The sequence below is a fragment of the Cynara cardunculus genome (assembly GCF_001531365.2).
Source record: "Cynara cardunculus var. scolymus isolate 2C chromosome LG 13, CcrdV1, whole genome shotgun sequence".
In the NCBI taxonomy this organism is placed as follows: Eukaryota; Viridiplantae; Streptophyta; class Magnoliopsida; order Asterales; family Asteraceae; genus Cynara; species Cynara cardunculus.
Genome location: NC_037540.1, coordinates 13,303,947 through 13,315,499, shown reverse-complemented (window position 1 = coordinate 13,315,499; position 11,553 = coordinate 13,303,947). Strand labels below are relative to the sequence as shown.

At 37.2% G+C, this 11,553-nt stretch overlaps 3 protein-coding genes across 4 annotated transcripts; 1 reads left to right on the top strand and 2 right to left on the bottom strand.

The window, feature by feature from the left end:
• Positions 1-553: 553 nt before the first annotated feature.
• On the bottom strand, positions 554-3,047 carry LOC112526066. The gene is made up of 4 exons (XM_025136448.1): positions 2,749-3,047; positions 1,488-2,139; positions 1,137-1,206; positions 554-896 (listed from the first exon to the last, which is right to left on the bottom strand). The coding sequence occupies exons 1-4, from the start codon at positions 2,996-2,998 to the stop codon at positions 774-776; spliced, it is 1,095 nt and encodes a 364-aa protein (XP_024992216.1). The 5' UTR covers positions 2,999-3,047; the 3' UTR covers positions 554-773.
• A 173-nt stretch (positions 3,048-3,220) lies between these two features.
• On the top strand, positions 3,221-7,218 carry LOC112525475. Of its 2 annotated transcripts, XM_025135615.1 has the most exons (7): positions 3,221-3,384; positions 3,597-3,663; positions 4,855-4,962; positions 5,139-5,237; positions 5,923-6,048; positions 6,238-6,394; positions 6,887-7,218. In XM_025135615.1, the coding sequence occupies exons 1-6, from the start codon at positions 3,355-3,357 to the stop codon at positions 6,384-6,386; spliced, it is 579 nt and encodes a 192-aa protein (XP_024991383.1). In that variant the 5' UTR covers positions 3,221-3,354; the 3' UTR covers positions 6,387-6,394; positions 6,887-7,218. The 2 variants fall into 2 exon arrangements, with proteins under 2 accessions (XP_024991383.1, XP_024991382.1); XM_025135614.1 differs by lacking the exon at positions 6,887-7,218 and having other exon boundaries at positions 6,238-6,542.
• On the bottom strand, positions 6,766-9,119 carry LOC112524792 (small ubiquitin-related modifier 2-like). The gene is made up of 2 exons (XM_025134744.1): positions 8,829-9,119; positions 6,766-6,780 (listed from the first exon to the last, which is right to left on the bottom strand). The coding sequence occupies exons 1-2, from the start codon at positions 9,117-9,119 to the stop codon at positions 6,766-6,768; spliced, it is 306 nt and encodes a 101-aa protein (XP_024990512.1).
• Positions 9,120-11,553: the final 2,434 nt, after the last annotated feature.

The following is an 11,553-nucleotide window of genomic DNA, read 5'->3' as shown; positions in this document are numbered from 1 at the left end:
AGACAATGTGTTGAAATTGTTATTTCATCTCAAGTTTTTTTTTTTTTATTAACCTGGAATATTCAACCCGCTATACGAGCCGATTAATCCCAGAGCAACCACCTGCTTTGCATATAGCTCGGAGTCACCGCATTTGAACCTCCATGGCCAAAAGAGAATTTTTATTCCTACTTAGATTTGAACATGAAACCTCCTGATACTTTTGATCTTTGGAGCCAAGTTCAAACCAATCAGACACCACCCATATGATTTTTTTTTCATCTCAAGTTAGTACATAGTTCAAGGGGGGTTCCTACTAGGGATTTAGGTAACGGGTTGAAAATGACGCAAATGTTAAACATGATATGTCGTTGACACAATTGGAATTTTTTTGGTATATCATTTTGATATTATATTGTTGAGTTCTTGAATACCGTCGATGATAATGCTACGAGATCATGCCAATATGTTATCGACCAAGTGGAAGAGGAGCACGTTTCCCGTAATGGTGACGAAACATGAGCCGCAATAGACTTGAATGACGATTGATTACATGTTTTATGAAGTTGACAAAGACGAAAAACATGGTAAGATTTTTATTCACCTAAGCCATCAGATTTACACGTCTAGGAATGACCTTTAGTCTCGAGGGTAAGAAGGTCATTACACAGCACCATCTTGTGGTCAAGTTGTTGATCTTTCTTAGGAGATTTTGACATATTTATACGAGAAACTAAAACAGGTTAAGACAGTGTTACCTAAGTAATGAAGTTATTCTCCTCTTTCTTTTAAACTCATACTTCCTCAACTTGTAGTTCAAACTCATCGATTTCTTGAAAGTAAGCTCTTTGCTGCTCAACAAAATCTTGTGGTAATGCATATTCTTCCACACCTTTCGTTGATGAGCATCTTTTCTTCTGTACAACAATCGTTTGTTAGTTACGATAATTGATTTCTGAAAGAACAATATGTTGTATATTGACCTTTAAGGGTGCGTTTGGTATGTGGGAATACACGAGACAAAATAGAACACAAAACTTGTTATCCCACGTATGACTCGTCATTAGATTGGAACAGGATGGGACTAAGTCGAACATAAATGCATTTTTTTTGGGACCAAGGGAGTGTATCTTTCATAGATAAATGTTAAAGCATACCTTTTTATTGAGAGGAGGATCTGTTTGTGGGTTAGATTGGAATATATCTTCTGCTTCATCAACTTCATTCCTATTCAGCCAAGAAGCATAGAGATTGTATTAGTTTTATAATCAACTGATGCATCAATAAGTACTACTAGAAAATGCATCAACTTCATTCCTATTCAACCAAACCAAACCAAACCAAACCAAACTAACCCAGTAAATCCGACACAGAGGTAGGGTCTATGGTAGGATGTATGCAGAACGTGCCTCTACCCAAAGGAGGACAAAGAGTGTTTCTGTGAAGACCCACGGTTTGCAAAACATATATTAAAAGAAACAAGCAAGTAAGCTACAAATAACTGATACCTATTGCCGGTGGTCCTCAAAAGAGGTGGACAGCTACTTCTTTTATCTTTCTTCCCCAGAGTACGATAACTGATAGGTGTAGCGATTGCCTTCCCTTTATCTTTTTGGGCAAGATCAACACGACTAGAACCCTTGTCTGTTTCCCCTCTATCCTTAATCTTCACTCCAGAAAGAGGCACACGGACTTCCACCATATTGTTCTTCACTTTCTTCACAGGAGGATAATCAGGTGGCACAGCAATTGCCTTTCCTTTATCCTTTCTCTTCAGTAAAGGAGGCATTATAAAGGATGTGTTAATGTTTGTGCTCCGCATAGAAGAATTAGATTGCACATCTTTTTCCTTCACTTTATCCTTTATTTTCACGGTAGAATGAGGAATAAGAGCGTCCATGCTAGTTTTTGCATTCTTCATGTGATGGGCACTAAATGGCACATCGATAGCTTCCCTTTTGTCCTTAATCTTCTCCATTGAAGAGCATTGAAGAACCACAGATTTCCCCTTCCCATCGTTCGTCGTTTTATCCAGACAAGACTGATTTCCCTTCCCATTGCTCCTAGTTTCCTGCACAGCATCCTTCACATTGCTCCTGGTTGTCTGTGCGCTCCATCTTCGAGCATACGCTAGATGATTCTCATCACCAACCAAATGATCTAAGAAATGCAAATCTTAAACTTAGTCAAGGTATTCTTGAAAAGACAAACAGAAATAATTCATAAGCCCATTGATGAAACAGCCATGATTCTCGGTTTCATAAACACTGTCTTATGATCGGACAAATGAAAACAAGCTCAGTCATGGACTCTGGCTCTTGAAAATTAAACACAAAAACACATTGCTACATTCAGATTTGGCTGAAAATTGGACTTAAGCAATCTAGCCAATGATTGAAAGCATCAGATGAAGACGAAAATGAAACCAACAGAACGAAGAAGCCAACAACTGCAAGACGTGTTGGGGGAAAATGGTCCAATGATGCAGTCTAATACAGGAACTACCCAATTAGAATACGATCATATACTCAATATTCATGAAGAAGTAATTAACAGCTATACAATTAAACCAAATTTCAAGCGATTCGAATGCAAATATTCATCAACAAAAAGAAATTCCAGATATACAAGCACACATCCTGGTTTAAATTTCAATAAGAAATCGGCTCGATTTAGGCGAGTGAGATGACAGCAAAATCCGATACGAACAATTTCATATGGTGAAAACATACATCTGGATCAGCATATGTGGGCAGTGAGAGAGAGTACCACGTGTGAGTCTCTGAGGGGTAGAAGGAAGAGGGTGGTCCGACGGAACGGCATGGATCCGAGATTGGGTGGTTCCGACACTTGAATCAGAGGCGGTGGAAGATCCAGGCTTCTTCGATTGAGAGAATGAGTAAGTGTGGACTGTGTGGTTGGGTTTTCGGATGACGTTAGTGAGGTTAGAAAAGGGTTTTCTCTTGTTTGATGATTTCGTTACCATACGTCGTTGTTTCTCTAGTTCAGCTTCCTCCATTGCTTTCCATTTCAGTAGAACGGTTAATCGCTTTTTATAGCAAGATCCTCTGAAGATTGTAGACACGCAAGAAGAGACGAGATTGTCAGAGAAGCTTCAACTCGTCAATGGCGGGATTTTGAGGGTAATTTGAAAGCCTAGCTTTATTGGATCAGGTATGGGCCCATTACTTTTTGATGCTTGGGCTTATATCTTCGGACAGGTTGTCAAATGGCAATAGAATACGGGTAACTCTGAAAAGATCCGAACTCGATTTGGGGTTCGGCCAAATTAACCCGGTCGCCGGCAGCTAAATCCCCTCTCTTTGCCACCGGAGGCGACTGAACGCCTTTCTACCGTTTGCAATTCCGATCGTGATGCGTGGTTTAACAGCTCAATTCAGCTCCGTAAGTCTCTCTACTTGAATATATTTGAATGATTCTTCGTAGAAATCGTTTTACAAAATTTGATTTCTGTGATTCGGAAGTTACATGACTGAATCTCCATTATCACACGTCCTTTGAGTATTGATTGTCTGAGTTTGTTACTTCATTCATCCTTCTCTATGATAATTTGGTAGACTCTTCGATAATTTTAAATTTTTTCTTCTTAATTGCAGTATTTGTGCAGAAGAAGACCAGTGAATGTTCGATCACGCCAATATTCGTCATCTTATCATGAAATAGGTAATTCCTACTGAACTTTGAGCTTAATGATTGTTAGTTTTTTTTGTTGTACATTTTTTATTCAAGTTCAATGCAAAACTTTTAGAATCTGCAACAGTTCTTGAGACTACTAATTACAAGACTCAAGAATTAGAGTTTAGAAGATCTTTGAAGGTAGTCATGCAATCACAATGGTTATTTGAACTTTTAACTTGTGGAAAATGATAATGTACCCTGCCTTGGATCTCCTCTTCGCCATTAACACCACAAACTGGAAGTGTGTGTTCATATTTCTATATCAATTTGGCACCCGAAACCCTTACATTTTCTAGCCTTTACAACAACAGCATCGTCATCACCTTAACGACCACCTGAATCATTGGTGGTCTCGTATTTGGCTTTAGCACATCGAGGGAAGGTTACGAATGTTCGAGTGATAAACCAAACGAAACAAACCCAATATATCCCATTCGAAAATAGGGCCAGGAGGGTGGGGTGCATGGAGACATGTCCTCTGCCCCGAATGGTAGAGCGGATGTTCACGTGAAGACCCCGGCTAATTTTTAGAGTGATACATGATTCTAATACGGATAATTAGCAAGGAAAACTAGAGAAATAACAAAAACTTTCTAGAAAAAGGCAATGGCAAAATTTGTACCGGTTTCAAACTAATGTGAGGAAGAGGCTTGGATACTAATCTATGATGAAAGCCTTCAAGGGTTCAAACATATACGTGTGAAGCTTATATAATTAGTTATGATGTGTGAAATCCATGAAAAGATGTATCTCACCCCACCCTCAATGGATAAATAGATCGATTGCTCTTACTTTGCCTAAACTTGGGATCTTGAATAAACAGGAGATATGGATTTTAATGTTGTGATGCGAATAATTTGTCTTAGTTCGATTCCTCCATTATATCTCCAACCTGTTTTGTGTATGCCGATCTCAAACTGTTGTCTCTGCAAGTATGCAAATAGCTATTTGTTATTATCATTGTCTCTGGAAGTATGCACATACTCTTACCATTTGTTACCAGATAGTCCAATTCTTATTGAATTTCAGTTCCTTAAGATCTGCAGTTTGGATTCTCGTGCTTTAGCCGGGATGATTCTGTTTATCCTCTTGTTCCGAGGAGAAGCAGTTGAATGCAAGCTGCCTTTATAACTTCTCCTAACCATTGCTAGATGTGCACTTGTACTTTGGTTCCAGATGAACGAGCAATGGAGGAGGAGGCTGAAAAGAAAATAGGATGGCTTTTTAAACTTATCTTTGCTGGGACTGCAACAATCGTTGGATACCATATCTTTCCATACTTGGGTATTCACTTTGTTTCGTAAATCACTTGCACAATTACTTTTCCTTATCAACTGTGTACCAGCAGACGAGTTACGTTGCAGTGGAAGGTCCTTTATGTGGTATCAAAAAATTAAGTTAAGTTTAACTGCATTTGTGGATCTTCATTGGCAAGATTTTTTAATAAGGGATCTTTTTAGGTGATAATCTGATTCAGCAGTCTGTGTCACTTCTACACGTCAAGGACCCGCTATTTAAAAGGATGGGAGCTTCAAGATTAGCTCGTTTTGCAACAGATGGTATGGTTGATATATATATCTATTCTATAATAAAACTTCCTACTACGTGTATTTGATCAAAAATTCCATATTATGCAATGGTACACTTAATCACACGGCTGTATATGCCATTCCATTCTTGCTTAAATATCAGAGAATGAGAGAATAACCAAACCAAACAAACCCGAATGCTAGGGTATGGGTTTAGATATCAGAGAATCTAGGCAATTAATTTTGCAACCTAGACCTTTGATCAGACCGTTCATTTTCTCGTAGCTTTCTCTAGTCACTGTATTCAGTATCTAGCACTACATTTTATGGAAGACTGAATTTTAACCTTATGGGGCCAGCTCAACTTGCAAATGAAGGCCAGGCCTTGGGGATTCTCCCCATAGGTTTCCAGTTCGAGCCTCCACAAAGCCATCGGAGATTTTCCTGGTTGTTATCTTTAGGGTCCCATGGGATTAGTCGAGAAGCGCACAAGCTGGTCCAGGCACCCATGGTTACAAAAAAAAAAAAAGGGGATACATAATGCACTTATCATCAATTCTTGCACTTCTCTTTTTCAGCCCCACCCCCCTAACAAAAAAAAATTGGGTCGGGGGGTTGGAGATGCTCTACCTACTATGTTTCATAGATTTTATAGTGTGTTGTCCAATGGGGAAAAGTGTGAAACCTTTTGTTAACGTACGATCCTGTTAAATAGATGAAAGAAGAATGAAGATTGTGGAGATGGGTGGGGCACAAAAGCTTGTGGATATGTTGGGCGCTGCAACAGATGATCGCACACGTAAGGAAGCTTTGAATGCTATTGCTGCCATTGCTCGTGCAGGTTAGAAGCTTTTATTTATCCTCCTTTGTGAGTTTATCTGCATAACTACATATAAATGTAATATATCCGTCAGTTTATGTGCATCTGCATAGAGTTGTCTTGTTCCTGATTCTCCATGATCATCATCTTCTTCATCTTTTCCTAGAAATCCCCATAAATTTCTCATTCTGTTGTTTCATAATATGTTAGATGAAGCAGCCAGGGCTCTGCAAAGCGCCGGGGCAATCTTAGTAATCATGGCTACTCCAGAAGCCACAGAAGATGCTGAAATTGACAAATATAAAGCGAAGTTGCTGAGTAGACTTGGAGATATGAAATTTGATGAAAATTCGTCTTAAAAATTAAGGTACTTTTTCTCTAACTGTTAAAATTAGAACATAAGAAAGGTCTGATGTCATTTTATCCTCTCTGGACCCCACTACACTGTGCGAGATTTACTAGATTCGTTTGATTGTGTTTGGTTTTATTGCAAACTTTAAGGCCTTTTTAGCTTCCATTTCGTACTTCCTATCATAGCTTCATTCCGTTGGTAGAGTTGGTTTGCAAGGCCTTTTTTCCACCCCAGACCCAAGTTCGAATCTTATTAGTGTCATTTTCTTAGACAAATGGTGCCACTGTTTGAAAATTTTTCCCTATATTTGTTTTAGTGTGCCACCTTTGAATTTTTTCCCCGATATTTGTTTCTTATAGTTAAATGATACCACCGTTTGAAAATTTTTATGGGTCTGTCCCCTGCATGACAAACAAGAATACCACAAACCTAAAAGCAAATCATAGTTCCAAAGAAAGGGATATATATATATATACCTCTCCAACCTTGTTTCTCGTGAATTCTTAGGTTGCGGTATATGGGACCAGGGGTGGAGCCAAGATTTTTGATGAGAGTGGTCCTTTTATTTCAACCAGTTTTTATGCAAAATCACCCCAAGCACTTTTAAAGTGTGTGGAGTCGTTAGATGTAATAGACTTTTGCTTATATCAGGAGCTAAAGTAGCTCCTAAAAAATTGTTATTCAAAAAGGGGTATTTCCATGGGTTTACCGTTGTATTGAATGATCCTGGACGGTTGCTTTCTGTTCATATATTGCATACAGCTTTGGTTGCTGGTTGGGCCGGTTCAATGGCCCTGTATGAATGGAACATATGAAACACCTTTAAATCCCTTTATAAATTTAGGAGTTATTATATGTGTGTGATGGTCCATATCCTACCGATCCAAGACTAACAATTCGGATTAAAATGAACATGAATCAATTTGCTATAATCAATAGCTAAAAAAGGAGTTGTTTCAACTGACATATGTAATTGATCGAAACAAGTAACTAAGGCGTTGTTTATTAAATGTTTGCCCAACCATTTACCTTACTGTATGAATATGACAAGGTTCGAGAATCTTAACAGTAAGAGCAATAATAAGGATGAAGAGTTTTATTCGGTAAAAGTAAAGGTGACAACTTTTACCCGATAAACACCAGGTAAATTGTTACATATGATATCATGGTTAAAGAAAGCGTGTAAAATTTATAATTAACAACTAAGTGGTACCTACCATATAAACTGTATCTCTCCTAAGAACAACATTATGTCAGCACCTTTTTAAAAAAATACAATGGTGAGGGTGAGCCTGGGAACACCCTAGTCCAAAGCTTGCTCCGCCATTGTATAGAACCGACGGCTGTGAAAAACCCGTTGTCCCACATTTGCTGTGATATGGAATAGTACAAGAACTTACTGTTTCACGTTTTACATGACATAGAATATGAATAAAAAGATATTTTTTCTTGTTCCACCAAAATAGGTGAAAGATAGGGAAAAAATGAGACATAAAGTAATATTTTACTAATTAACCCTTCTTTGATATATAATTTTATTATGGAATTTGCTTAAATGGTCACCACTAGCCGCAGCTGCCACCACCATCACCGATGGCCACCAGTAGACACCGTCGACCACCTCCACCTTATCTCCCACTACAACCTCCTACACCAACTCTCAACCACCGGCACTACCACTGCCGGCCTCCATCTCCACTACCAACGTCTATCGCTGCCACCGCTACCATTATGGGTCATCTCCACCTCCACCATAACCACCATCATCACCACTAGCTGACTAGCATCAACTACTACTACCTCTGCCCACCACTACACTACTTCCACCCACATCAGCCACAACTACCTCCTTCATCATTGTCGGCCGCCACCACCACCATCATCCACCACAACCAATATCGTGTATCAACCACCACTACCTCTACCTCCAATACTTTCGTTGTTGCAACATTTTTTATCATGCCTCTGCTAATTAATAAAGATCTTCTAAATCGAATAAAACATAGTCTACCATCAAATATATCAAAAAATTCATTCAAATTTGATATGTGTATGTATTTAAGTATATGAAACTTGTGTATAAATGTTTATAAATTATATTATTTAAATATTTACTTTATTTATATCATTTATAACTATTATATGACATATAAATTCATCAAATAACTTTTAAGAACAACTTGTTTAGCTTTGTCTTATCAAATCCTAATCATATCAAACAGACACTTATCCAGTCATACCTTTTTGTAAGATAAAAAAATAGTGCAAACGATTCAAATCACTCAAACTATATATAAAAAATAGTGCAAACGATTCAAATCACTCAAACTATATATATATATATATATATATATATATATATATATATATATATAATATCGTTAAATTAAACACACAAGAAACAACAAATCACATGTTTCAAACACAAGGAACAACCCAAAAAGACAACCATTCCACCACCATCCTGATCATGCATGGCATCAATACTATCGCCATCCAGCAATCCAAACTCATCAGCCGTCTCATTTTCAGGAACCCTATCGCCATCAAACAGAAATCGAAAGGTACGGTAGTCATCCACTCCCGCCCGACCACTCCACCTCATCATAAGCTGTTGCAGCGGTTCATCACGCCTCACCCGGAAATACGGATCCAATTCGTTGAGTTGACTCACTACTTTCAAAGTGATGTACGAATCTCTTTCTGGATCTTCTTGTTTCACTCTCACAGTCGAACCCATTAATTGACGAAGCTAATTCTAATTTTGATTCTCTTGGTCAAAATTGGTTTAAAGCGAAGGGAATTTATAGCGGTTGCAATCTGCACATTGGATGGAAACGGATCGATTCGTTGGTAGCTTGGGAATCCCAATCATCTCTTTCACGCTGTTGGGAGCTGGGATTTTTTTCCCCCAATGAGTTTGTAATTGGAATTTTTGGTTTATAACACACTAGTCGAATATTCCCTCATAATCACTACCCTTGACCTTTTAAAAGGTCTATAACTCACATACCGTTAGGTTAAAGACCCTTTGTTTGATAAAATGAATCTTCATGTCTCTTTCAAACTCACTTCCACCGAGCCTATCACTATAATACAAGCATTTAAAAATAGGGTATGGCATGAAGCTATGCAAGATGAGTTTAAGGCTCTACTCAAAAATTACACATGGGATCTTGTTCCATCTTCTCCGTCGCAAAACCTTATTGGATGTAAATGGGTTTTTGTACCAAATATAATCCCGATGGTGACGTTTTTGAGTAGAGCCTTGTACCACGAAAACCAACACAATATGAACTATAAAAAATACAAAAACGTCATAATCAAGGTAATTTCGATTAAAACGAATACTATAACATATTAATCCATTACCGATACAAACGCTTTGATTATTGTCTTCACTTTCGGAACTCAAAGTCCGATTGTTTTCGTAAACCATTTTTAATCTTCTCATTGTTGTCGAGTTGTTTTCTAATGAGTTTATCCATATTAGTTTGAACGATATCGAAAACTTTACTATTGGGTCTCATTTAACAATCACAATTCAAGAACATTATAGATAGATAAATCAATATTATAGTAAAACAAGATCAATAGTAATCAACAATAATTATGAGATTTTTTTTTTATTTTGTAACTCCCAATTAATGATATGGAGTTACATTGAAACTAAAATTACATATTTACCTTTGTCATTAATTTATGAAATGGATATGAACCTAGATAAAAGATGAATTTTCATTGTTAACAAAAGTTAACACAATTAATATAATTTTGAAATTGATTCCATCAAGTTTTGCCCTTTTCATCCAACTTTTAGACGAAGCCAATAATTGATTTTTTAAATAAATCATATGTTATATATTTTGGTCGAATTCTTTGTTAATTTTAAGAGAGTTTTGTACGATTCTAAATATGCTTGAAACGAAAATATCATGTTAGTTTGGTGAGAATCAGGTTGCAATTATTATTTTACATTTGTTTTTTATGTTCGTGTATTCCCATTCCTCTTAGGGGCCGTTTACCTAAACATTTATCTGGTAAGTGCTTAACGGTAAAATTCAATTCTATCGCTTATTTACCGGGTAAGATTTTAGTCTACCAAAACAACATCATATGTAACAATTTACCCGGTAAGCGTTAACCGTGGTAAGAGTCGTCGCCATAATTTACCGGGTAAGACTCTCGGTCATTGTCTTCGCTCAAGAGACATTTAGAACTGATTATTTTCTTGTTTTAGTTGATATGGCTCTTTTGCAGCTACGAACCAGATTTGAACAAATGCAAGAATTTGAATCTATGTTCGGCTTCTTGTTTGATGAGCGAAATTTGGTTACTTTACATGATGACGAGCTAAAAAAATGTTGTTTGAACCTTGAATTTGCTTTAACAAATGATAATGATTCTGATATTGATGGCGAATATTTGTGTATGGAGTTACAAATTTTGCAGGGAAGCTACTAGAAGAGGCATCTAAAAGTGAAAATCGTTGGACATCGATACAAATTATGGAGTTCGCAAAGAAAATGGACATGTTTCCACATGTCTTGCTTGCTTACATGATATTATTGACCGTACCGATCATCGTAGCACCTGCGGAAAGAAGCTTTTCAAAATTAAAGTTGTTGAAGACTTGAAGTCATATCTACGATCTACCATGAGTCAAGAAAGATTGAACGGGTTAGCAATCTTAAGTATTGAGAGTAAGTTTTTAGCTAAATATTAGTTATGACGAAGTGATAGATATTTTTGCTTCAAAAAATGCAAGAAGACATCGTTTTAGGTGAATGGTGATGTACTTTATATTTTGTTACATGGGGTTTTGATTTATGTTTCCCCCCCACCCTCCCGTGTTGCATCATTTTTGTTATATTTAAGGGGCATTCTTTTGTTTGATTGACCAGGTTCTAAAACCGTTCAAATAGTTTATTTTGGTTTTTATTTACACATACAAGGGGCATTTTTTTGACTTCCACCGTGGGCATCCAAAATCTCAGGGCCAGCCCTATTATCAGGTAAGATTTTTGAATCTTGTCATATTCATCCGATAAAAGAATATAACTTGATAAACGCTTACCCAAGTAAACATTTGATAAACACCCCCTTAGTCTCTTATTTCCCGTTTAATTGTGAATTTCTAGTCTTGAACAAGGTGGGTGAACCGAGTTACTCAA

Bases quoted from the DNA above. Each gene is read 5' to 3' on its own strand.
- LOC112525475 (XM_025135615.1), top strand. From the start codon at position 3,355: ATGCGTGGTTTAACAGCTCAATTCAGCTCC. The intron at 3,664-4,854 runs GTAATTCCTACT...CTTTGGTTCCAG, and splicing joins GTCATCTTATCATGAAATAG to ATGAACGAGCAATGGAGGAG. The intron at 6,049-6,237 runs GTTAGAAGCTTT...ATAATATGTTAG, and splicing joins TGCTGCCATTGCTCGTGCAG to ATGAAGCAGCCAGGGCTCTG.
- LOC112524792 (XM_025134744.1), bottom strand. From the start codon at position 9,119: ATGGGTTCGACTGTGAGAGTGAAACAAGAAGATCCAGAAAGAGATTCG.
- LOC112526066 (XM_025136448.1), bottom strand. From the start codon at position 2,998: ATGGAGGAAGCTGAACTAGAGAAACAACGACGTATGGTAACGAAATCA. The intron at 1,207-1,487 runs GTATCAGTTATT...TTGGCTGAATAG, and splicing joins TTGAGGACCACCGGCAATAG to GAATGAAGTTGATGAAGCAG. The intron at 897-1,136 runs GTATGCTTTAAC...ATTGTTGTACAG, and splicing joins ATCCTCCTCTCAATAAAAAG to AAGAAAAGATGCTCATCAAC.